The 27551-nt window shown below is 38.4% G+C and overlaps 1 protein-coding gene across 5 annotated transcripts in view; it reads left to right on the forward strand.

Moving 5' to 3' along the window:
* LOC121887706 (glycogen debranching enzyme-like) overlaps positions 1–27551 on the forward strand; it is a 74080-nt gene that overhangs the window by 39108 nt on the left and 7421 nt on the right. For all 5 annotated transcript variants that reach the window (XM_042398607.1, XM_042398609.1, XM_042398608.1 and 2 more), the window contains 14 exons: positions 4299–4448; positions 7154–7304; positions 7447–7571; positions 8332–8441; positions 9463–9597; positions 11732–11862; positions 12004–12140; positions 12870–13003; positions 13341–13516; positions 14521–14623; positions 20056–20281; positions 23088–23199; positions 23349–23484; positions 24364–24476. In XM_042398607.1, coding sequence (XP_042254541.1) covers positions 4299–4448; positions 7154–7304; positions 7447–7571; positions 8332–8441; positions 9463–9597; positions 11732–11862; positions 12004–12140; positions 12870–13003; positions 13341–13516; positions 14521–14623; positions 20056–20281; positions 23088–23199; positions 23349–23484; positions 24364–24476 — 1939 coding nt within the window. The remainder of the gene's footprint in view (positions 1–4298; positions 4449–7153; positions 7305–7446; positions 7572–8331; positions 8442–9462; positions 9598–11731; positions 11863–12003; positions 12141–12869; positions 13004–13340; positions 13517–14520; positions 14624–20055; positions 20282–23087; positions 23200–23348; positions 23485–24363; positions 24477–27551) is intronic.

Genomic DNA, 27551 nt, shown 5'->3' on the forward strand with positions numbered 1-27551 from the left:
CTCTAACATAGCGCCGAAATGAAAAGCAATGTGACGCACACGCGCTGCTCACGCATCCAGTGTGTCCCAGGTGTTAGTGGGTGAGAACACAACTATCTTTGCCACTGGTCATCATCTGGGAACGCAGGAGGCACTAGAGAGATTATTTCCCACGTAGGAGGGGACGTTCTGGGGACCTTGTGTAACGTTCCCTAAAAGTTCTCTAAAGGTCACGAATGTCCCAAACCTTTACAGAACATTGGAGACGTTCCTAAAACGTCCTCTTTTGGTCATGAAAGTACTGCAATTCAAAGTTCTCTATACGACTTTAGGGAACGTTAAACTCACATGGTCACATAGCAGCATTATAAAGAGAACATCTGGGTTGTCAACAGAACTTTCCCATGTAGTCTCCTGTTGCTCATATGAGAACATTTTGTTGAGAACGTTCGCATGAGGGTCCAAGTTGGCCATATAATAATGTTCCCTATATGACTTTAGGGTGATGTTCCATTTTATGGTCACATTGCAACATTACAAAGAAGGCATTTCAGACTTTAAGAGAACGTTCCCATATGGTTCCCTATTAGTCACATGGGGACGTTTCATTCTGGACTGCATCTAAGTTGGTATACGGTACATTCTCTACATGACTTTAGATGTTTGCTCTGTTTTTGTTCTTTTATGGTAACACAGCATCACAAAGGGGACTTCTGGAATGTAAAGAAAACATTCCCATATGGTTCTCTGTAGGTCATTTGAGAACTTTCCCTTTAGGAAAAAGTTTCCTTGATAACCATCGGGGAACGTCCGCAAACAGAACTTCCATCACTTAAAAGGGATATTCCCATTTCGTGCCCAGCTGGTCACATTACAACATTCTGTTTGGTTCCCAGCTGGTCTAGTTCCCATTTCATAACATTACAGCAACATAACAGTAACATTACAGGCACATAACAGTGTCAGGTATAGCAGAGCAGGTGGACCCAAATTTAGAGAGCAGAGAAGGAGGGCTGAAGAAAACCTTCTTTATTGCTGAGACTTACAGGCAAAAACAAAAGCAGGCTGGGCTGTGTAGAACTGAATACAGGAAACGACTGAGCAGGCAACAAACACAACAGAACAGACTTACTGGGCATGACAAAACAGAGGATCCAACAAAGAGTGACTGCAAACCAAGACTTATATACTATCTGAACTAATAGACAACAGGGAACAGGTGGAAAGACACAAGGGCAGGCTGGGAGTGATTGGCTGGGGAAGACACTAGGAGCAGGGCAGGACTGATGAGGCTGATACAGGACAGGTGCGGGAAAAATACAGAGCAGGGCAGGGCTAACAAGAGTAATGTGGGGCAGGTGAGCGGAGGAGTACATGAACACAGGAGTGAAGAACACACAAGGGAAACAGAGCAAACCAAAACCCAGAAAACACCACTCAACAACCCAGCATAAACCAAAACGTCTCTGAATGAATGAACCTAGGAACACAGAACTACAAGCTAACCAATAGTCTAATAGTCTTTCCAAGAAAAAACTCAAATATTAAAGAGCATGATCAAATGACCAAAAGCACTGAACAGAAGTGCAACACAGAAAACCAAAAGAACAAACACAAAGAGTCCCAAAACCATGAGTCCATGACAAACAGAAACATTATAGTAACATTACAGTAAAATTACAGGGACATTAGAGTAGCATTACAGTGGAACTTGCAAAACAACATTAGAGAAAATGAACAGGACTCAACACAGAGCAATTAGATAAGCTACAGGGGCTACGAAGACCCCCAGGTGCATCACTGGTGGAAGCAGAGAAGGTCCTGCTCAATTTAAGATATGTCAAGTTGTCAGTTTATTGGATCAGATTACAAGGGAATGTGGGTAGCCATCCAACAAAGTCAGCTACATAAGTGTTGGGACTACTCCATGAACACAAAAGGATTTGAGTGGAACATAGATCAGCAGATCAGTTCAGGCTTACTTCCTTACTTCCAGCCCCCAAAGTAAACATAGTGATACTAGAAAAAGAAACAGTTCAATGATCAATAAAGTTTTGTGAGTTACAGCAAAATGTTTATCAAAATGTTACAGAATCAGTAGGCTAATTATCTATCAGTCTATTCAGTAGAGATGCCTGGGATTATAATGGCTTCAAGATGGATGGAAGAAATCAGAGCCCTAGCAACAGTCATATGCATTGATTCCATGGCAGTACTCTAGAGTTTTATACAGTATATGGTCAGTTGGTTGGAGACAATTTAATTCTAGAGATAAGGACTATTCTTTTGAATATTGAGAGGTTAGGTATTTCAGTTCAGATGATGAAATAGCCAAAGTCAAAGTGCCCTTGCATTTTCATGCATAACTGTTTCTAAAGCATGAGAATATTGTGAAAACCAAAAAATCGTCCAGTAAGCAGCAGTTCTGTGGGGCAGAAGCATGAGAGGTATAGAGGAGAGTGGCCAGGCTGGTTCAAGCTGACAGGAAGGTGACAACAATTCAAATAGTCACACAGTGATATGCACAAAAGCATCTCGGAACACAAAACACATCAAATGTTGAGGATGATCGACTACAACAGCAAAATGTCTTTATGCTACTGGAATAGTTATAGACCTTTTAAATTATAGACTTTTACAGTAATAATTGTATTTCCTTACTCCTTAAAAGATTTAATACAGAAGAAATAATATAAATAAATTAAATAAAAAGTATTATTAATAAGAATAAGAAAATCTATTTTTAAAAATAAAATAAACATTTTAACTTTATTAAAATAAGTCTATTATTAATATTTTTTAAATTTTCAAGGAATAAAAAGGAAACAGATCTTTACTTTAAATTTAATCATCTTTTTTAAAACATACTTTGAGAAGATCGAATTTTCCCTTTTCCCCTGTCGATTTTATTATTATCTATATTATTATTATTATTACTACTATTATTATTATTTCTTTATTTTAGTTTGTGGGGATTTTTCCCCTCAACTGACTGATTTCATGATGTCCTATGGACCTGTTTTACTTTTATTTTTAATTTTTATTTTTTATATTTAAAGAATGAATCACATTAAAATTTTAATGAATCAATTCATATTAGCAATTAATTAATGTAATGAAACAATGGAACTGTGGAACTGTGTTTTTGTTTGACAAATGTTTAATGTTATTAAACAATACATAATTCCAGGTTCAAACGTAGAACCTGGGTAAAATAAGGGATGAGCTTGGTTTCACTGATAAGACTCGTTTGAATCTTGTCAAAAAAAGACATTACCTTGCCTGGCAATGTGTGTTCATTTGTTTCATCAAAGTATAATTAAAAGAGAATGCGTCAAATTACAGTTTGTGTCTGGTACTCACATTGTTTGATTAACATAGTTCTGATTGACTCTTTTTCAATTAGTTCTGATACAAAATACAGTACAACAAGCTTGGGTTTGGACAGAAACTACTGTACATTCAGTGCTATGCAAGAAGGGTGTTTTACTACCAAGGCTAAGACTCAATTTTGTATGAAAATAAGGGTGCACTTTGTAAGGTGCATCATGGAGGGTGACATCTTTTTTGTTACTGGTTCCTTTAAAGGTTCCTGTCATGTCACTAGAGGTTCTGAAAACATTACGAGAATGTAGTGTAGAGACTTAGTGGGAACATCCTATAGTAATGGTCCCCTAAATGTTCCCAGAACGTCCTGAATGTTTCCTGACAGTCCACCAAATAACGTCCCCCTACCCTTTAAAGAACTCAACATCGTGACCATCCAGGAATGTTCTGGGAACGTTACAAGGCAATGACCTGTACACCAGTGAAGTTCTCAGTTCTCAGAACGTTATGGGAATGTACAATTTCTAGCTGTGTTCTGGCTGGTGCAAGTTATAGTTAATTACTGGTGGGGCTATGGAGTTTGTAGTAAATACAGTATATGAATAAACAAGGCTAGGCGCAGATGTGAAGCATTTAAAAGTCAATTTCAAGTATCAGTATCTCTCTGCTTGCACTTTGTCAGTTTCATTAGTTTCTAATTTTACAAGGTCATTCTTTTCATTTGATTATGAAATGCAGTATGCAGTAGGTTATGTAGAAGTGGAGATCTTAGCCTGTAGGTGGCAGTAAAGAAAAGGTCAGAGGGTAACCACTAACAGTAGAATTTACCATCAGGGCAGCTTGAACATCCACAACAAACATCACTACCGTGTAGTCATCAGAACATTTGGATGGGCTGACCTTCCACCAAACACAATGATACTTTGGTCCTGTCCATCTACCACATCTGTTTTAGCAGCTGTTCAGTGATTAACATTCAGTGTGTTGTTCAGATCTCGTTGGTGAAGGAGGATCATCTGTACAGCTGCTGGAACCCTGAGGTCCAAAAATGTGACCAAGTCAACCTTAAGACTGGGATCATGGCAGGGAAGATGGCATTAAACAAGTTGCACCAGGAACTGGCTGCTGAAGGCTTTACTCAGGTCAGTCCTCTACCTTCACTCGGTGATGCAACAGACTTTTCTGTTGTCTAATACTGATTATTTGTGTTATATTATATTCCTGGAGCTTTACTTTTTGCAGTCAGCTGGATCTTTGGATTTTATGTTCTTCTATCAATTGATTGGTATGACATCTCTACAGTTTTAATTTCTTTAGTAACAAAGACAAGTCTTTTGATATCTATTACTCTGACAAAATTAAAACAGCTATCAGTAAACCCCATCAGTTAGTTATCACATACAGAAGTCAAACAGTCAGTGAGTATTCAAAAGGTAGAACCAGAGGAAATCAGGCAATACCTTCAGTAATTGTAAAAAGACTTCATGTCTTAAGAGAGTGTAATGAAAGCACTTGGCCTGTGTTTCTGGAATTCTTGGAAGTACAGTATTACTCAGAGCTGTTGTTAGGATTTTAGAAATAAAGGCCATAAGTCAAAATTCTCCCAGCTTAACCACACCCCATCTAAGAATCTGTTCTTCACATGCATTTTTTTTCTTCTTACAAATTTCTATAAATGTTATAACTACATGATTGTCTAATTACTATTTACGGCAAAAGCCCTCATCACTTTGCCAGGAATATAATTCTAATGGAGGGATACTAAACCTGTTTATTTTAATTTCCAGAAACAGCCAAAGTTAAAGATATTGTTTTCTGTTTTCTGGTGCTTATTGCACGCCACGGTGGGCTGGGTGTGATCCTGATGTAGATGTGTTATTCCCTGTTATCTGGAGAGACTGTGGATAGGACACATAGATGCACAGTCCTTATATATAGAGTATGTAGGCATATACCTTGCTGGCCACATTGATCTTATATACCATCAACACTGATTATTTATTAGTCATCTAAACCTTACATTTTTATGGTACTATCTATTATTTTAGTTTACCTTTTTTATGCATTTGCTTTTCCTTTTTCTTCTTCTCCCCCAACACTTGTTCTTGCCATGAAAAGGTGTGCCGTAACTTTGTACTGTTGCTTTTTTATGAAATACAATGAACATTTGTTAAGAAAAAATATTGTATTTATAGTTAAATTAAGTTATAGTTAGTTATTTGCATCTTTACATTGCATCCTATATAAAAAGGTGTGATGGTGACCCATTATATGTTATTTATCTATAAGGCTCTAATGCAAATACTGTGTAATTACCTCTGCTCTCTGGTCACTAAATATAGTACTTACACTGTCAGGTCACAGGACACATTAGCTGTACCTCATGTTCACACTGAGACCGGAAAAACTGGTTTCAAAGTACTAACCTCTGTACAGATGAACTATTTGCATTTCCAATTGTAATTGCTTTTCTTACTTAAAATATTGTCAAAATGTGTGTGTGTGAAATTTCTGTGTCTGTCTATGCTTAAACTGAATTCTTTTGGCCAAGAGTTTATAAATGTTAATGACCTTGTTATGGTCAATTGGAATGTACTTCTCAATGGACTACAGCAGAAGATCTGGTGGCTTCTCTTCTCCACATCTATTTCTAAGCTGGGTCTTGATCAGCTTCAGTTTGTAGAATGATTGTGCAACTGATGCAGTTGTCACTGGCAATGTATCATATATTTTGAGGAGTTTTGTCAGCTTTGGGAAGAGTGTTTCCATATTGTTTTCTTGAAGGCACATAAGCCTAGCTTGGATATTGGCAGTAGGAAGAGCACAGGAAGAGTGGAACACCTTAAATTCAGTGACAATACTGTTTTCCTCCATGTCATAGAAGTGGCAGACATCTTTGACAGATCGGGCAGCTTTGTCATTTGCCATGCCTCTCTAGTTACTTGGGGTGGTAAGGCACTGACATAGAGCACTAGAACTGCACTAGCCCTCTTTCCTTTGTCATTTATGTTTTTACCACTACCAAGGAACTTGTTTTTTTCTCCTCTCTGTTTATTTCTCTGTTAACAGGGTTACTCAAAAGGTTCCCTTCCATATTTCATAAGAGTTTCATGACAGAATAGGATACATTTTTAAACGTTTTAACATACCTAGGCACAGGTTTAAGATCTGCTAGGCATCCCTGTCATTGCTAACGGCTAATGCGAACATATCTTTATCTCTCTCTTCTCCTCCCTTGCTGCCTCTAGCTGCATTTTGTAGACGCCTTTGAATTGTCTTCAATTTTCTGTTTCTTCTTGGGATTCTGTAATCACAGGGTAACCCAATGCTAATCTCCCTCTATACAAGTGCAAGTTAATCCAAGCTAAAGGGTTGTCAACACATTTTGAATAAAGAATACTCAATTATTGAAGATTTTACTACATCACAAGGTTGATTTCCAATCTATACCAAATATTTAGTATAAAGATGGCTAAGTATGTTCAGTTCAATACAAAATCCTATATAAGCTTGATATTTATATGCACACAAAATTGAAATTGGTTATATAAGTCACTTAATGAGATAAGATACTAAGACAGTGCACTGGACACATTTCCTTATTCTTAGCTGATGGTCCTCAGATTTCTGTCAGCAGCTAGAGATAAATATTAGTTTGTCTGGAAGCTGATAGATCTAAGTGATGAACTGAAATTTTGTGTAGAATGTAATCTCCTCCTTAAGCCAGCAAAACCCCCACACACAATAGTGAAGAAAAAAATGGGAGCTAGATATTATAGAACATTCTGGTTTTTTATCCTGTTGTAAATGTAGTCTTTCTGCTATAATTTACTGCTTGGGTTCACAGGTCTATGTGGAGCAGCTGGATGAGGATGTAGTTACAGTGACCAGACACTGTCCCAGCAGCCATCAGTCTGTCCTAGCTGTGCTGCGAAGGGCAGTCAAGAACCCAGAAGGACACCATCATACAGATAATGTTCCACCTTTATTCATACCAGGTGATAATCCTACAACCTGAACCTGATTTTAAACTAATTTCACCCCTAACCCAACCCTAACCCTTAATCCTAATCATCAGTGGTATGCTGCCTCCACTTCCAGCGATTCCAGCTAACATGGACTCTTTGTTTGTCCTCACAGGTCAGATAGAAGAGGTGGTGTTGGAGGCTAGGACCATTGTGAGGGACATAAACTCTGACAGAAGAAGTGACATCAACATCAACAGCCTGCCAGAGTACACTGCAGAGATCCAAGAACACATCCAGGTATCTTCAGTGGTGTGGGATTCTGGATACATCGAAATATTTTCCAGTGTTGAAATCAGATTGAATGCTTGAACCTGAATGCTCGACCCCTACAGTGAGGGGTGTTTATCCCTCTAGACGAGTTCCAGAGACTTTTAGAATCAATGCTAAGGCTGAGGAACACCATTCTTCCAAAAGATATTCCCTCATTTGGTGTTTTGATGATGGTGGTGGAGAGCACTGTCTAACACGTCAGTCCAAAATCTCCCATAGGTGTTCAGTTGGGTTGAGATGTGGTGACTATGAAGGTCATAGCACATGATTCACATCTTTTCATACTCATCAAACCATTCAGTGACCCCTCGTGCCCTGTGAATTGGGCATTGTCATCCTGGAGGAGACCACTCCCATCAGGATTGAAATGTTTCATCATAGGATAAAGGTGATCACTCAGAACAACTTTGTATTGATTTGCAGTGATCCTTCCCTCTAAGGGGACAAGTGAACCCAAACCATACCAGCAAAATGCCCCCACAGCATAAAAGATCCACCAGATCCCCTCACTGTAGGGGTCAAGCATTCAGACCTGTACCAGTTTTTCCTTTAATTTGACACCTGTCTGTATGTCCAAAACACTCCTCTGTAGTGTTGTGACTATTATTACCCCTGCCAAAGAGTAGTAGTCTATGATCTAAAACAGACAAACTCTGCTATGGTACATACAGTCCACTTGAACTAACTTTATGCTTTGACATTTAAAGTCTTTTAAAATGTCTTCCAGCTGAAGGACAGTAAGGTGGTGAAAAAGGCAGCTATGGTTTCAAAACACAGTGGTGTTGGCCAGGAGATTTTGTTTAAGAAGTTCAAACCCGGCTGCATTATCATTTTCAGGTGGGTCAACCTTTGTTTGACAGTATATGTATTGGTTTTGTGACTTAGGACAGTTTCACAGTTTTTCAATTGTGTCTTAATACAACAGTTAGGTGTCCATACGAACAGTGAAGGAGGTTTTCCTCACTGTAATCATTCCTCCTATTCATACTGACTATTAAAAGATCCCCTTTAAATGTGCTTTCATTGTAAGTGATGGGGGCCAAAATCTTCACAGGTCAGATAGAGGAGGGGGTATTGGAGGCTAGAACCATTGTGTGTCCACACAGTCATTTTGTGCTAAAATGCATTTAAAAGTTGATCTGAAGCTTATATGAGCCTTTAGCAGTCTGAGTTAGTCATATCAAGTGGACATCTGTGATATTTACAGTCTTTTTAGCATCAAATTCCTTCCTTGTGTTTCCTCGGACAGTGTTTCCCTGTTGAGCTTCGGTGAAATTATAGTAACAAAAAAAAGAGGTACTTTGGCATTAAAGATTGAAATATCTTTCAGCGTTACAGATATTTGATTTGACTCATTTTTTTTGCAGTATCTACACACACATACACACACACATGCATGTTTGTCTTTATATCCTTGTGAGGACACCCATTGACATAATGCATTCCCTAGCCCCGTACCCTAACCCTAACCATCACAACTAAATGCCTAAACCTAACCCTTACCCCAAACTGAACCGAAACCCAAATCTAACTTTAACCTTAAAACCAAGTCTTAACCCTCAAATTGCCCTTTGAAGTTGTGAGGACTGGCCAAAATGTCCTCACAACACAGAAATGTCCTCACAATGCTGGTTTTCAAATGAAATTGGTTCTCTGAAACACACACACACACACACACACATACACACACACACACACACACACACACACACACACACACACACACACACACACACACACACACACACACAGTTACTGGCTTACAGTACACAAAGTGCTGAGTGTGTGTTTGACCTTATTTGTGTCTACTTGCAACCACTTGAAGCAGTTGTCTAAGTTGTTGTATGTTCCTCTCCAGGGTAACTCTGGAGTCCAGGTCCCGGGAGCAGCTAGGGGCTCTAAGACGCCACCTGATCCAGTTTAGTCCTCAGTACCAGACTGGCAGCCTGGCTGAACATAGCACTCCTGCTGTTCTCACCAAGCCACTGATGACGTGAGTATGCCAATTAAAGTGATAATGATATTAATAGTAATCATGACTGTAAAATTATTAGTATTGGTGCAAAAATCTGAAATTTATCATGTTGATTTGTTGATTTTGTTGTGAGTTAGGAGCTGAGAGAACATACAATGAATATGATAAAGTTTGGAATACATTTTGTGAATGACTGCAGGACTCTGAAAAAGAGAACACATGCAGTCTTAACAGATATCAGAATGACTTTGCAACCTAAGGCTTCTTGGTAACAGGGAAAATGCAGCTGTACAATAGTGCTGATTCTGTGACAACCAACAGTCCTAAATCAAACTTTGATCGCTATTAACAGTTCTCATTAAGAAGGTCATTGAAAAACGAGATGCATTTATATAAACCTTAGTTCATTTTTTAATTTAAAATTTACAATAATGGCACTATTTGACAGATACAATATGTTTATACTGTTTTTATTTATTTATTTATTGATTGGGACCATGTACAATGACATAAATGTTACTATTTGATGTACTGTACTAGAGTTAGCTTATAGCTAATTTTCATCTGCATTCCCTTCAGCAGGTCATAATTAAAACATAAAACAGCACAATGACGAACAGTACAAAGCAAAAAACACACAGGACACATAATACAAAATACAAAGGTACACACAATAGCACATCACATACACCCACAATGTCAACTAGAAATGAGTAATGTAAGCTTGTCAAATTTAAAGCAAGATTATTTGCGTTCACGAGAGGACCATGAGATAAAATGTAGAGTCAGTGCTTACAGAGCTGAGTAGCTTTTAGCAGACTTTAATTTGGTTTTAAACGTACTGATAGAACTACAGTTCTTCATATCATCAGGTAGGACATTCCACTGAGTTGTGACTTTCACAGAGAAAGCTGACTGCCCAAATGCAGCGCAAGAAAATGGTATGGTACATTCTTGTATAGAGGATAATCTAATCTGGAGGATCTAATAGGATTTACTGAGTGAGTGTACACAAAATCACATAGTGGAGGAGGGGCCAAACCATTTAAAATTTTATAAACCAGGCACAAATTTGTTGCTGTGTTTAACAATATATGCAAGATGCAGCACTATTGTAGATAAGGTATAACGATTTGGTTGCATAGGGCTGAGTCAAATCCCTGCTCATATATAAATCAGTGTTTACTTATAGCCTTTGCAAATTGCTATATAGAGATCAATATCATTATGAGATATGAGGTATTTATCAATTTAGTCATCATATTTTGGCATATATAACCAGGGTGACTTACAGGTTGTGTGTATACACATAAAGCCTACTCATGAAAAAGGTATTTTCTGCATTCATACTTTTTATATTATCTAATAATTCAAACTGCAACAGTCATAAAACTACAACTTGTATTTATCATATATAGTTTGTGGCAATGAATGTAGTAAAACAGCAACATCTCACTCTCTCTCGGGATTTGTCCTCTTGCTGAAACACTGCATTTCAATAATCATCAATAATCATTGGCCATTCCCTCCTTCACTTCCCCATGGCATGATATATTGTAGCAACATATTTCCTGCAAGTGGCCACGGGGCAGGCAGGGTCCGAGGGGAGTGAAAGATTAAAAATGGAACACACTCACACACATCTTCAGTCTTCACAAGTATTAGTCAATGATGAATCATCAAGCAGCCTTTTGCCAACTGTCTGTGGATTGCAGCTACTTCATCTCATGAACCAGTTAATGTAAATGAAGAGACAGCAGTTTCAGTGAATGACTACAATATGTGATCATTATATAGTTTTCAGAGTACTGAAATGTCACTTTAAATGGCAATAGGACTCTGTTGAGGTGAAGTGAGCAAAGTGAAGAAGGACGTGTTAAACACTGCTATTGAAACGCACCCATCATCAGTGTGGGAAGCTTCACAATTCTCAGTCCTCCTCTGTGGCTGGAGTGTGCAGTAGATTAACTTTCAGCAAGATCCCTGTCAGGGATTTTGGGATGCTTGATAAATATTGTCCCTGATGAATATGTATGTTGTATACAGAGAGAATTTGAAGTTTTCTGACAGTCTCAGCATTTCATGAGACTTTATCAGTACATACATGTATTTGTGTTATTCATCCCACCAGTGAAATGCTCTTCCTCCACAGCATCATGTCCAGACTGACGCTGGCTGACATGAACATGCTGCTGTATCGCTGTGATGCTGAGGAGAGGGAGGATGGGGGAGGATGCTATGACATTCCTTCATGGTTATCTCTCCACTACGGAGGCTTGCAAGGTACTAAAAGCACACTGAATAAATGCAACACAAACTGGTGATCATGTACCTGTATAAACATCACCATCATGATCATCATTATCACTTATTCCGGAGTTTATGCAGTACCAGTATTTAGACTGTGGTTCAACACCTCCTTAGGGCTGATGTCAGTGTTGGCAGAGATTCGTCCTAAAAATGAGCTTGGTCATTCACTTTGTGACAACCTGAGGGGAGGAGACTGGATGATGGACTTCATCTCCAACAGACTGCTGGCAAAGGGTGGTGCTGTGGGAGAGGTATGCCACAAACAGGTTTGTTATCAGTGCTGTATTGTATTTTGCCACATGTCATTTACATCTAATGAGGAAAACTACAGCTGGATCCTGCTCTTTACACGTACCAGGTGTAACGGTAAAGTCAACATCAGGTCAGCCATTCAGCAGGTAACACATGGAGCTTCATCCTTGACCTTGGAAACAATAGTGTGGCAAAGTACTCTATATATCATAACATAAACAATTGCAACAATACACAGTTCAGTTGTTTACCATATGGCACTGAACTATTGGGATCCATTTATCTTTCTGTTTTGTCATTTCGGTGTGGACAGCAGGCTTTTAGAAAATCTGAACAGTTGTCTGCATCAGTATAGATGTGGAGCAGTAGTATAGATGTGGAGCAGAGAATCTTTTTGGTGTCATGACCAACAAGTCCTCCAAATTAAATGAGCCATGAAGCATTCCACAACCATGGATGCGTGACACACACATACACACACACATGCACATACATATATATATGCATTTGGAAACAGGAAAAGAACCACGGTCTCTTGTGGCAAAGTCCACTGTCTCACACAGGCTGTGCGGCTGCCCTAACCTCTTAACATGCGTGCCGAAATGAAAAGCAAGAGGTTCCGCGACGCACACACGCTGCTCACGCAGGCTGTGTGTCCCAGGCGTAACCACTACATTTTTCTCGGGAAGACAGTCTTGTTGTGACTGATGTTGACCTTTGACCTACAGGTAGGCCACTGGTTCCAGGCAATGTTCAGCTACCTGAAGCACATGCCCCGCTACCTGGTACCTTGTTACTTTGATGCCATCATCCAGGGAGCCTATACTACTGCTCTGGAGGCTGTTTTCAAACAGATGTCAAGGTTTAGTCTTTTTTTTCTTCATTTCCACTTTCTAATGTTTTCAGATAGAGGAATTACTAATATGGGTTCTTAAGACAAATGCATACTAATATTTCTTGGTGATGATTTGAACTTGTATTAGTCTTTACAGAGTATCTGTTTTGTATGCCTAATAGTTAGATTCTATTATGGGTCAACTAGACTGATTTCACTTTCCACTTTCAAGTTCCTTCCTTCATTCATTCGATTACTCATCTATTCATTTGCTTGACTTTAAATGTGAAATTCTCTGCTCAACTCTCACTGTTTGAATAGTGACATCTATGTGTCCCTTTCCATTGTGTCTCGGCTTCCTTAGCTTCATTCAGAATGGTTCCAGTCTGGTTAAACAGCTGGCCCTGGGTTCGGTGCAGATGTACGGTGTGGGTCACTGTTTGACGCTGCCCACCATCTCTCCTCACCTTAAAGATGTCCCGCACTGCCTCAGTGAAATCACCTGCCAGGATAATCAATGCTGTGTGTCACTGGCAGCAGGTCAGCATTTTTACTGTCTCTTTCTCATGTCATCATGATGTATTTATGTCAGATAAGAGAATGTTATTCATCCCAAAGGACTTTTTTGTACCCAGGATGCTTGATAGGGAAATACATTTATACATAGTATTCTAAATATTCTGAATATACATTTAATAGTAAAATAACACAAAAGTAGAAGTATGCAATGAATAAACTGCATACAGGTGAGTCGACGTTACAATATTATGTTAAAAAACAGAAACAATCAAACAGTAACTTGGAAGTGTTTAATTTTATCTAGCATTCTTTCTCATTGTATTTTTACCTGGCCACTACTAGCTAAAATTTCTACCACAGCTCTTCTGAGTTACTGTCCTTTAAGACTTGATTGTATTGCCTCACTTTAGTTGCTTGGCATAAAAGAGTCTGCCAACTGACTAAACATAAAAATATAAATGTAAAATGTAATTCAAAAGCATTCTAAACTGTCCAGTTTGGTGATTTTTTTTCATTATTGTGACATATCACATGAAGAGACCAAAACCAACAATGAGCTGATTGTTGTATTTAACTCCCCCCTTCTAATAAGGACATAAAATGCACCAAAAATTATTAAAATAACAAACAAATGCTGTTTGAGTCACCTGTGCTAAAAACAACAGTGTCTGACTGATTTGCTAAGTTACCAAGCTTTTAAAAAACTGAAAATATATATTTGTAAGCTGCTTTTAAAGATTTCCATCTTCAGTAGGAACCCATGGGCCAAGGGCTGAGTACAACAGGCAGACTAGGGAAGTTAGGAATTATTGAGAGACAAACATATTGTTGATTTTGGTCTTTCCATTGGATTTGTTAACAGTAAGAAAAATATAGAATAACTTCAATAGTGTTAGGCCAAAAACTAATCACAGCAGCACAGCATCTAGTTCTATTCAATGATTGGTCTGTAATTAAATTAAATAGGCAACATATACCGAGACCCACTAGTGCTCTGAGCTTATAGATGTTTGTCTATACTTCAGGTCTTCCTCACTTCTGTGTGGGGGTTTTCCGTTCATGGGGTCGTGACACCTTCATTGCTCTGAGAGGCTTAATGTTGCTGACTGGCAGACATCTGGAGGCTCGGTGAGTCCAACAGACCACAAAACACTCGAGAGTATTTTAGGCTTCAAGACAACAAGGCTTCAAGATAATATGCTCTTTATTTTAACGCCAATACAGATCAAAATGATTCAAATAAATAAAATTAAATTGAATTGTAATGGCTGTATTGAATTGTTTTTGACTGACTTCTGTTTGTATTTTGTCTAGATATCTAAACTGTTTTAAAAACTTTTGTAGATCATTTTTTAGAATGTTTTAAGTGTAAAGAAATGAACTTGTGATAATAAAAGTACAGTATATTTTGTATGATGTTAATATATTTAAACTCAAGAACACGTTATAAAATACTAACTTTAAGTTGTGCTTTTAGAACAACATATTTGTATTGTATTGTTTATACACTATAAGTAAACTATAAATGTACCAACAGTGTATGCTGATTTTAGTCTCAGTCTGTTTGCATTATGTTGAGAATACATTAAAAGTAAACTACTGAATTGAATTGAATTGAATTGAATTGAATTGAAGTGAATTGAAATGAATTCACTTCAATTCAATTTTATTTATATAGTGCCAAATCATAGTCTGATCAAATAGGATTTTGTGGAAAAACTATTAAATGTTCAATTTCAATGCCATAAATCAGAACAAGGTCAAGGATATGGTTAAGATAGTGAGTGGGTTTGCATACACACTGAGAGAAGCCAGTTGAGTCTAATAATGAGTGACGCTTACGGAACTTGGTGCAAGCAACTCGTTCCTAACTGCATCACAGTCATGCTAACAATGATGGTAAAGCATACCCTCGAGTGTAATATTGCTTAATTTGCCCATTCATTTGTAGCTATGTGTTATTTTATGTACATGCACTTTATTTTGTATCTTTACAGATACTCCCCATTCAATATAATGTATTACTAGTTTGAGTAAAGGCACGAGAGCAACTGCGGGTATAAAAGCTGTGGGCTTGTGCTGCGTTCTTCAGTTGGCAGTTACACCTAGAGTAAAGCTACTGAAAACCAGCAAAATTGCTTTGTTTTCATTTATATTTTCAGGTGGGTAAATGTCACCCAAGCACCTCCATATTATATTGGTCGTCTACCCTTAATAGCTTACTTGTTTAGTTTATATTGTGCTTCGTTACATTGTTTGAGGTAACTATAACATTGGTAACTGCATACTGGTGGACACAACCGTCACTGATGCTAACCTAGCGCTTCAGAGATTGAAGCTGTTATTTTTCTAATTTTGACAATCTAACCTGTGACAATACATTAGCTAAGGTTTTAAGGACTATGACTGTTGGTAGTTGTTGATTTTGTTTAAATATGCTGAATTGCAATTTTATGGGTTATTGTTTTTTGGATGATTAAGCTAAGCTAGTTAATATATGCTACGTCAGCTGTCACCATAATCAAGCTTCATTGTAAATACTGATGGCATACATAGTATTTAGCACAGAATGGATGATTTTAGTAGTTAGTAAACTTGTACAAAAGAGTTTAATTTGTAATACAATTGAATTTATTGTAATCTTTGGGTTCATTTATTGTTTTCTATAAAATATACTAGTCATGGGCTTAATTATGCGTACATGCACACGCACTTCACGCACTACATCACGTGCACATACAGTGTTTGGACCATGGATGTATTATAAGAGCTCGCTACCGGACTAAAAATGGCGCCCGTTCAGTCCTATAGGAATTGCTTGCCTGGTGCATACGCCAAAAAAAGTTTCTGGCTTCCGGGTTTGCTTCCACGTTGTGCGGCCCACTGAACATGCGCAGTAGTGTTTCCCCTGCTGGCCCCGCCCGCGAGTTCCCACTCGGCCCATAGACTTTACATTGTGATGAGGTCACGAGTTTTTAAATCGCTTTTCTCGACTCGAGGAAAGTTTTACAAATATAAAACCTCCAGGGATCAAAAGTTCATAATAGAAAGAGTCATAATTGATGTTGTTTGCAGTTCGAGGTGTCGTGTCAACAGTTTTACAGACGTCTGTTTTACAATAGTGGTCTATGGGGAAAATCCTTTTTGGGCCGCAGGGGGATTTTTCGCTGCAATACCGCAAGAGGCCACTGGGAAAAATTGGCTGCAAGGCTGAGCTGCGGCGCCCTATCCAGCTCTTATTATACATCTATGGTTTGGACTCAAATGACCCTCAGGGTTTAAACAGTATGCAGTTTACACATGTGGTGGGAGCAGGAGCTTAGGTCTAAGATTTAAGGATATAGCCTGACTACACCACAATAGTGGACAAACACTGACCCAATAAAGGGCACACAGGTTTGTTCACTAATGAAAGTTAAAGATTTGTTGTTTCCAATATCAAAACTATTTATTTGAATGTTCACAAGTTAAAAGGCAATAACAAGGGTTTACACACACACACACACACTCTACATATAAGTATATATATATATATATATATATATATTTAACAAATATAGAGTTATATGCAGCGATCTCCTCGCAGCTGTGTCTCCCTGTTTAGAGACGCTGTGCGCATTTACGCACGAGGCACAGCAGCGTAACTTCATTTATTATTTAAATCTCCGACACATCGACAGCAGCGGTCAGGATCTAATGTTAATTAATATTCTGTGTTCTTCTTCACATCCGATAGGTCAACTGTTAAAATTTATCCTGCATCCTACTTTCGTTCCCTCAGCCCGTAACATCAATGTGTACTGTTGCCATGGCAACAGATGCCGGTTTAGTAACTAATGTTAGCTTAGTGTAATCTACATATTAACAATGAACAATAAAACTATAATACAACATTTCTAAACAGCCATTCTATCAAAGACCTTAACCAGGATGCTGTCACTTGTCATACAACAACAACAGTTAAAGTAGCCTCACTGAACCAATGTAACTTAACTAAACACGGTGCAGTTCAACGCAGACATTACAACTACATTAGTAAGGCTACACTACTAATAAGATGTGAAGTGCTTTGTGACTTTTACCCACCTGAAAAAATAAATGAAAAATATAAAGGATGAGGTGGCTGATAACTGCTAACGAAGAAACAGCCAAGCCACCACTTTACAGAACTGAACGTTGCTCACAAGCATCCTCGTGCCTTTTATACTCAAACAGAAATGTATACGAAAGTGTGTGCCTGATAATATACATAGAACAAATAAACACACACTAATACTCACTGTATGACATTAACAGAAAACAATGAATGCACGTTACTTAATACTGATTATTAAAAAAAAACAAAAACAAAAAACAGTTCATAGAAAGACTGCATGCTCTTACTTTGAAATGCGGAAATGACATCGTTAGCAGGCGATCATGTGCTATCCGAAAATGGCCGAGTGATACCAGTGGATTTTTGTTTGGACCGGCAGAAGATTTGTTTCAAAACTCTGTGTGTGTAGAAAGCAAATCCACACGCGTACAACTGAGATCCACAAATGTTTTTTCGATTCACAAATAAAAACCGAGTTAACAAATGCCTGTTAGGAAGATATTCACAAATGCTTTTCATTTATTTATAAATTAATTTAATGTGTTCACAGATATTTTTTTTATTTGTGGAATTTGTTTGTGTATTTGCAGATCCGTTTTATATTTGCAAAATATTTTTGTGAGTTTACAAATCTTTTTTTTGTATTTGTGGAAGGTGTTTATATTTACAGATTACACATTTACACACAGATTGTCGATCTGTTTACACAAATCATTATGAAACAAATCTATCACCATAAAAGTTCAAAGCTCCTAGAATCTACAACAGAAACTGAGGTAGGAAGATTGTCTGAGCCATTAACAGTTGTAAAGGGATGTCTGCATAAACAGTATTTCAGAATTTGAGAGGTGGCTAAACAGCATTTGTGTGCGTTTAGTCTCCACTACAGCCCTATGAAAAAATTTGCTTGGTTTAACTATTAGTCTATACTAAAAAGACTTTGTTCATCTCCATTGCTGTCGCAGAGTTTTGGTGTGAGAATTGCTTGGGCAGCACGAGAGTGTGAGACTGAAGGTGAAAGCGTGTGTCACACGCCAGAAGCGTGGGAGTTGGCAACCCTGCAATACTGTGATTGTTGCCATATACTGTACATTGTGTTAAGCCAGATGAGTTGGCAGTTACACCTAGAGTAAAGCTGCTGAAACCAGCAAAATCACCGTTTGTTTTCATTTATTCTTTCAGAATAAAATGTTTATAAATATCATGGATGTATTATATGAGCTGGATAGGGCGCTGCTGCTCTGCCTTGCAGCCAATTTTTCCCAGTGTTCACTCGTGATTTTGTAGCGAAAAATCCCCCTATGGCCCGAAAAGCATTTTCCCCATAGACCACCGCTGTAAAAGAAACGTCTGTAAGACTGTTGACAGGACACCTCGAACTGCAAACAATGTCAATTATGACTCTTTCTAATATGAGCTTTTGATCCCTGGAGGTTTTATATTTGTAAAACTTTCCTCAAGCCAAGAAAAGCGATTTAAAAATCTGTGACGTCATCACAATGTAAAGTCTATGGGCCAAGTGGGATCTCACAGGCGGGGCCAGCGGTGGAAACGCTACTGCACATATTCAGTGGGCCGCACAATGCGGAAGCAAACCCAGAGGCTAGGAATTTTTTTTGGCGTATGTGCCAGCCAAGCGATTCCAATAAGACTGAATGGGCGCCATTTTTGGTCCGGTGTCCAGCTGCTATAATACATCCACAATAAATATGGACGTCATCACAGCCCCCCAAAAAAGGAGCCAAAACATCTTGATTGCCCCCCCCAGTGGCTGGCTGTAGTATAGGTCATAAGTCTCGCCCACTCCATGTGAGCAGATGGGACATGAGCCAAACTAAGAAATCAAAATACACGTCAAATAAATTTTTCCTAAAGATGGTGTCTGTCATTTTCGGTAGTTGTTATCATGATCACCAAGTGCTCATTTTTCTGATAAGTTTGTTTTTAATTAGTTATGCAATGATATAAAATGGGGGTCTGAGGTCGTGATTGTGGTTGTGCTGTGACAACCGCTCTAAAACGACATGTCCCATGGGCTGTCATCCCACCACCCGACTCTACTGTGCAGACTCTGGCTCCAAATGATGTCACACAAGCAAGATGGCAGCTCCTGGAAAGGAGATATTTTGGCTTCACTTTTGGATAGGAAGTGGAGACACGTCATCCATATTTATATACAGTGAATGGGTGGAACTCAGACCACGTGCTGGCTGAGGCCACATGTGCGAGTGTGTGTGGTTATGTTTAGAAAGAGTGTGGTGAGATAAAAGATGCCAGGTTAAAAGAGAGGTTAGTTAGTGCATGCAAAGCCTAGTAGCCAAATCTAAAAATGTACTGTGTGTTCTGAGAAATGCCTGGCAAAATAGTTAATGGGCTAAAACTGTAACATAAGTAAACCCTATTTAAGTTCCTACTAAACATTGTGTGTGTGTTTGTGTGTGTGTAATTTTCCAAACTACCACAGGAACATCATCCTGGCGTTTGCGGGCACACTGCGTTATGGCCTGATTCCCAACCTGCTGGGCCCGGACAGCTATTTACGCTACAACTGCCGGGATGCTGTGTGGTGGTGGATGCAGTGTATCCAGGAGTTCTGCACACTGGTACCAGACGGTGTCTCCATCCTCAAGTGTCCTGTATCCAGGATGTTCCCCACCAATGTGTCTGATCCACAGCCTGCTGGAGCTTGGGTAGGACAGTGTGCAGTGTTCTCACATAGGTCTCAGCATAAGCAAGAGCCGATGTTCATCTGTGACTATTAAAAAGGAATTTCATTCATATATCCATTTACTAAATTAACACTAATTCAAATCTATTGCAGATTATGGCCCTTTTCCGACACATTAGCATTGAACAAACAAGGCTATTGTTTACCTTATTTTATGGAAGAGAAGAAAAAAGTAAAAGAGAAAAGTAATATGAGCCAGTGAGTCTTTCACAGTAAGCAAAACAAAAGAATAAGCCTTTCAACTACGATGTTTGTGCTACAGATGATATTTTATTACCTAGATATTCACCCATATTTTGATTTGATTTTGAAATATTTTCTTATTTTTTCTTGTTTTAAATAAAAACTAAATATAAAAAAGTTATTTTATGTGTAATTAAACAGTAGTATGTATGTTTTTGGATGCACTAAGCTGAGAGCCTCCTTGCCGGTTAGAGACGTGTAACAATGGTAACCCGTGCCAACTATAAAGTCTGAGCTAATTTAAAAAATATATTACGCCTGGCAAAGTGAAACCTTACTTGAATTGAAAAGCGTTACTAACATTACACCAGAGCTGCCTTGGTCACTGTCCACCATTGTCTGTTATGTTATTATTGTTGTCCACACTACTCCATTGCATTGTGGGATATTTATGCCGGCGTAGCATCCAGTGCTTACATACTGTAATATTTCCCCAGAAATAGTACGCACTTCACATATTATTGGTTTCACACTAAAGTTTCAGACATACTAAAAAATCTCACATACTGTTTTAGCAGGTTAGTATGGAGTTGCCGACGCAGCCCAACTGTCAAGCTTAATTTAGCTGTGTGTCAAAGAATGTCTAACAGGCAGAAACAGAATCCCAAAAGATGGTTCCTTCAGTGTCTTTTCGCGCTTGCATCACTTTTGTCATGTCCATGTTCAGAATCAAGAGATGGTGTGAGAGTGTGAGAGACCTTTACAAAAATACCTATTTCAGTTCATTCCCATTTTATTCATGGTCACTTTTGTTTTGGAGTGAAGCCTTTTATTTAAAAGCTTAGCATTTATAGTTTAAGAAATAAAAGTGTGCCGACGTTGTTTATAAGTTATTTATTTATTTATTTAATCATTCACTCACTCATTTTGTTCAAGCTGTGAAGACAAAAAGAAAATTAAATAAAGTCCAAACCATGACCTTCTGATGTGTTTAAATTTATGCAGTGGAAACTGCTTATACTGATCGCAGTTATAGTGATCAACGGTTTATATGGATCAAAAAGCTTGGGACAAATCATTCCTATACCAAATGTATGCAGTTTAAATAATTTGCCTATAGTAATCAAGTAGTCCGCCTACAGTGTTCATTTTAGGTCATTTCATACATGGCAACATATGGAGAAAAAAAAAGTAAAACTATGGTAATTCAATTTAATTTAAACTGTCAGCAATTTTTCTTCCAATCCATCTCCTTCACCTTCTTAATTGCGGCAGTATTGCCCTTTTTGGTGTTTGATATTAAAAACATATTCATTCTAGAATAAGATCTATGGCAGTGTGAGGAGAAAGTATATTCCCTTTTACTGGGATGTATCAGTCGCCATATATCCACCAAACCCATATCCTCACTGATCATATGTATTGCAGCTCTATCCTTAGGCATTACTGGTCCATTAAATTTGCTCCTGTCTAGAAAAGTGTCTGAGACTTGATTGAAGTCTCCTGCCAAAATGATCTAACCCTCCCTTTCTCCCAAGGTCTTATTCACTTCATGAAAAAAATTGGGATCTCCTTAGTTTGGTGTGTAAATGTTGCACATATCATCTTGAGTCCACTTATCAATGCCTGTATGCATACCATTCTGCCATTATCATCTTTAAAATAAAACCTAATTTTTGTTTATCAGTATGATTACCCCATTCCGTTACCTAGAAAAGGAGTTATGAAAAAGATGTTTTAACCCAACCCTGTTTCAATTTCACTGCTTCTCCTTCGTTAAAATGAGTTTCTTGTATGAAAGCAATGTCAACCTTACTATGCTTCAGATAGGTCAGTAATCTCACATTATTTCTCTTGCTGTGATTTTCAAGCACTTGAATGCGATCCCATAAGACTTCCATCTTTTTCTCCTCTTGCTCTCTGTTGTTCACAAGCCTCTCTGCCGTATCTTCCAGGTCTGTCCCTCCGTTTCTTCCAGTCTTTCTTGTATACTGTTCACCATATTCCTTAATTCACTGGTTGTTTCCTTGATAGTTAATATGTCTGTAGCCACCCCTTGCATTGTAGTTCTCATTGTGGTGATTTTGGCAAACATATTCTCCAGCCTTGTTGTTTTTTGGTTGGTCTGCTTTTTCAGTGGTGAGCTTGAGGTTGCCTTCTCCTCAGTTGGGGGAGGTGTTTTCCTGGTGACCATGCAGTTTGTTGACTTTTCTTTAAAATACTTCAATGTGGTAGCCATTGTGGTTTAGAAGACCTCTCGAGACTGTTCAGATATATCTTGTAAATGCAGAGGAAGCAGATTTTACCAGAAGGTGTGGATTATCATCCAGTAAATCAACATAAATATCGATAGGTGAGAGGAGCTCATCTACTGTGCCACCATCTTGCTTGACGTACCCACATGACTCCTTGGAAAGTCGGCCTCTTCATTAGTACATATGCAGAAGTATTTTTCAGAATGTAATACAGTCATGTAAAATCATTTGTTCCAAAAAAATAAGTTGTTCACAGTAAAAGTCACAGTCCAGCTTGGTGATTCATTGGTATTTAAGAAAAAATTATATCTACGTGTGTTTTTCCTCCAGGATCAGCCACTGTACGATGTAGTCCAGGAAGTCATGCAGAGACACATGCAGGGTATCCATTTCAGAGAGAACAATGCTGGGCCACAGTTAGACCACAATATGACTGATGAAGGTATTTTCATGCACTCATTAACAATACTACTCACCAGATTAGTCCAGATATATAGTAGTTTGTATATTTCATTTGTGAGTGAACAGTTTCACCAAGGTAAATGTTACCTGATATGCAGCTGACTGTGTGACCCCTCTCCCTCCCACCAGGGTTCAATGTAGAGGCTGGAGTGGACCAGAGCACCGGCTTTGTCTACGGAGGAAGTCGCTTCAACTGTGGGACTTGGATGGACAAGATGGGTGAGAGTGAGAGGGCCCAAAACAAGGGAATCCCTGCAACACCCAGGTACATTTCAAGCTTCAACTGCCATCATTACTTTTATCCTGTGCAGTGTGGGGGGTGGGGGTGGGGTTCTTTGTCAGTTCAAACTTGTTTGCCCAACATTCCGGGCTATCAAGTTGCATACCTGTAAAACTAGAAACCAGTATTCAGTATCAGACTTGGCTCTCTGTCATCCAGCATAAAATCTCACAGCAGAAATCTTTTTCATGACAAGCTGAGTTTTGATCATTATATACAATCAGCTTGTGTAACAGCTTTATTCATTAAACACTATTATAACATAGATAGTGTTATTACAACTCTCTTCAATGTACATTTAGATTTTAGAAATGTTGTGAAGCAGCAGTTCTGTTTTATGTTTCATAACTTGTTGATACTGCTTTCATTTTCATTCAGTCTTGCTGGATAATTGACCACATCTCTTGCTGCCTTCATATTATAAATTAGGTATAATCACTTTAAATTTTACATTGAGACTTGATGGTTTTAAACACATTGAATTGGATTTTTTTTAAAATAAACCAATTAATGAAATGAGATACTAAGACAGACATTGAATACTAAGACAGACATGAATATTAGTTTGTCCAGGAGCTGATGGGTCTCAGAGATTAATTGAAATTTGACAAAATAATGCCTATTTCTTAGACAGTACATAATATCAGTAGCTGACATAGCTGGTAGAGGGACAACCTTCACATCTCATTATGGCGGCCTACAGCTTCTTCATCTGCAAAGTTATCCATGCTTTTAGTAAAAACCTGTTTAGATCAAAGCAACTCTTTTTATATATATATATATATGTGTGTGTGTGTGTGTGTGTGTGTGTGTGTGTGTGTGTGTGTGTGCGTGTGTGTGTGTGTGTGTGTGTGTGTGATCCAGGGATGGCTCTGCAGTGGAGTTAGTGGGCCTGTGTAAGTCTACTGTGCGCTGGCTTGTGAAGCTCCACAACATTGGCCACTTCCCCCATGCGGCAGTGACCATACGCAGAGGAGGTACAGTCAACCATTTACACACGAGGTTCTTAAAACTCCTAATTTGGTGAACATTTTACATTGCCTGTTTCATACATGCTTTCAGAATGGCGTTATTCCATCTGTGTGGAATAAATCTATCATCAAACCTATCCCTAAATCTGCAAAAGTTGACCCCAGAGGTCATTAAACGACAGAGGTATTAGCTTGATCAGTACAGTGTATAAATTATATTCAGGTATCCTCAATAACAGACTTAATAATTACTTAGAGACTTATGGATTATTGGTGGATGAGCAGAATGGCTTTAGGAAAAACAGGGCATGTATTGACCATATTTATGTTATATCCTCAGTGATGAGAGCAAGACTACAAGAAGGGAAAAATATATTTGCTGGTTTTGTCGATTTCAAGAAAGCCTTTGACTGGATCAATATAGACCTCTTATTATATAAATTAATATGTTCTCCTATCAATGGTAAATTTTATAATGCCACCAAAGCCTAATATAAAGCCCCATTTTCATGTCTGCAGTTAAATAATTTTAGGACTGGCTGGTTTCCAACCCCATTTGGAGTGAAACAATGAGATGTCCTTTCCCCTCCAGTATTTGCCCTTTATGTAAATTACTCAGGTGAAGAAATTAAGCAGGCCAAGCTGGGTATAGTGATTCACAATATGAATTTAAGTGTTTCATTATATTCTGATGATATTGTGTTTGTTGCAGAGACAGAGATTAATTTACAAAAAATGTTAAATATTCTTAGTTCATGGTGTAGTAAATGAAAACTGTTCATTTATAGCGACAAAACATAGGTTATACATTTTAGGAAGCAATGTGAACGGCAGAGCAACCATATATTTAAATTTGGATCAATGCCTCTAAAGTACACTAGTTCTTATACATATCTTGGCTTAGTATAAGCAGGAAGAGCGCTAGGGTCTATAATGAATAAAATAAAGTTGTGCCCTGACCTTAGTTTTTCAACTTTCACTAAACTTTATGACTCAATGGTTGGCTCGGTTTCATTTTACTCTGCAAGTGTGTGGGGTTTTAAGGATGCCCCTGACAGTAATGCCATCCAGATTCAAACCATGAGGTGTCTTCTTGGGGAGCATAAATTTCCTGCAATGTCTTTTACTGTATTTATGTGTTTTTTGTGATCTTGGTGATGTTGAGGATGAATTGAATTTTGTATTTCATTGCCCTTTGTACAGTGACCTGAGGAATTGTTTGTTTCAAAAGATCTAATTGAAAAATCCTTATTTATTATGGCTGTTTGAAGCTGATATGTTGAGTTGGCTTTTTAATATGGAGATTTTTGTTCTAGCACGATTTATAGGAGAGGCTTGGCTGCTGAGATAGAGAGCACTCTATCAATTATAACAGGACATCTCTTCAATGTAAACTAAATGTTATGAAATGTTCTCTTTTTGAATTTGTGGAACTGTACATCATGATCTGTCATGTGGCCATCCTGGTTATTATTGTCTAGTGTCTTGTAAGCCCATATGGGCTGGGCTCCAGAAAGGTGCAGGACACTTAAATAAACAAATCAATCAATCAATCAAATACACCATAGCAGGTGTTTTATATTGAGACAAACTGGCCAAAAACATACGCTCTTTTCCATGTGATTGGGGTTGATAAGACACAGAGAAGCAGAATAACAACAATAATAACAATAACAACAATAATAATAATAGATATATGATTAGCAATAACAAATAGCAGCAATAGCCGGAGAAGGACATTCCCGCGGCAAGGGCTCACAGCCCAGAGCCGGGGGTTTCCTGCGGATGAGAAAGCACAAAGAATTCTGGGGAAGAAGCCAAGTTAGTAATATGCAGTAATGGTACATGAATACATACAGATAGAGAGGAGGAGACAGGAGCTCAGTGCATCATGGGAAGTCCCCTGGCAGTCTGGACCTATAGCAGCATAACTAGGGGCTGGTCCAAGGCAAGCCTGGTGAGCCCTAACTGTAAGCTCTGTCAAAAAGGAAAGTTTTAAGCCTATTCTTAAACATAGAGAGGGTGTCTGCCCTCCGGACCAAATCTGAAAGATGGTTCCACAGGAGAGGAGCCTGATAGCTGAAGGCTTTGCCTCCCATTCTACTTTTGGAGACTGTAGGAACCACAAGTAATCCTGCATTCTGGGAGCACAGTGTTCTAGTGGGGTAATAGGGTACTATGAGCTCTTTAAGATATGATAGTGCCTGACCATTATGAGCTGTGTAGGTGAGGAGAGGGATTTTAAATTCAATTCTGGATTTTGCAAGAAGCCAATGCAGCAAAGCTAAAATGGGAGAAATATGATCTCTTTTTCCAGTTTTTGTCAGTACATGTACAGCTGCATTCTGGACCAGCTGGAGAGATTTTAGAGACTTGTTAGGGTCTGATAATAAGGAATTGCAATAATCCAGGCTAGTAGTAACAAATGTGTGGACTATTTTTCTGCATTTTTTTGAAAAAGGATGTGCCTGATTTTTTGCAATATTACATAAGTGAAAAAAATAATGTTGTGGGTCCAGCATTAATGTATGCTGGGTTGAATTTAGAGGATTGTGTGTTCTGGTGTTTCATTTTCTGTTTGCTCTGTGTTCCCCTTTTGTGTTCCTCCCCAGCCTGTTTTTCCCTCCACACCCTGGATCAAGCTTGTTAGCCCTGCCCTCCTCAGTGTTTTCTACACACCTGTCCCTTATCAGCCTCGTCAGCCCTTCCCTGCTCCCAGTGTTTCCCTCAGCCAGTCAGCTCCTTGCCTGTTCCCTTATCCAGTCACCTGTTTCCCATGTCCTCATTGGTTCAGTTTGTATTTTAGCCCTGGTTTCCAGTTCAGTCTTTGGATCCTTTATTCTGTTCAGTTCAGTTTCTTCAGTTTTGCCCTGTGTTCAGTTTTGCTCAGCTCAGCCAGCTTTTTGGTTTTGCCTGCAGTCTCTGCATTTGGGTCCACCTGCTCTGCTACTCATAACAGATATGGCCAAAAATGTTATCATGATTTTTTTTTCTATATCGATATAAATCAAGTTAATAATTTTGAACTTCAAGGTTCCCTTCAAACTTAAAATTCCATTAGGATTTTCTTTAAGTGAATAA

The sequence above is a fragment of the Thunnus maccoyii genome, chromosome 21 (genome assembly GCF_910596095.1).
Source record: "Thunnus maccoyii chromosome 21, fThuMac1.1, whole genome shotgun sequence".
Classification (NCBI taxonomy): Eukaryota; Metazoa; Chordata; class Actinopteri; order Scombriformes; family Scombridae; genus Thunnus; species Thunnus maccoyii.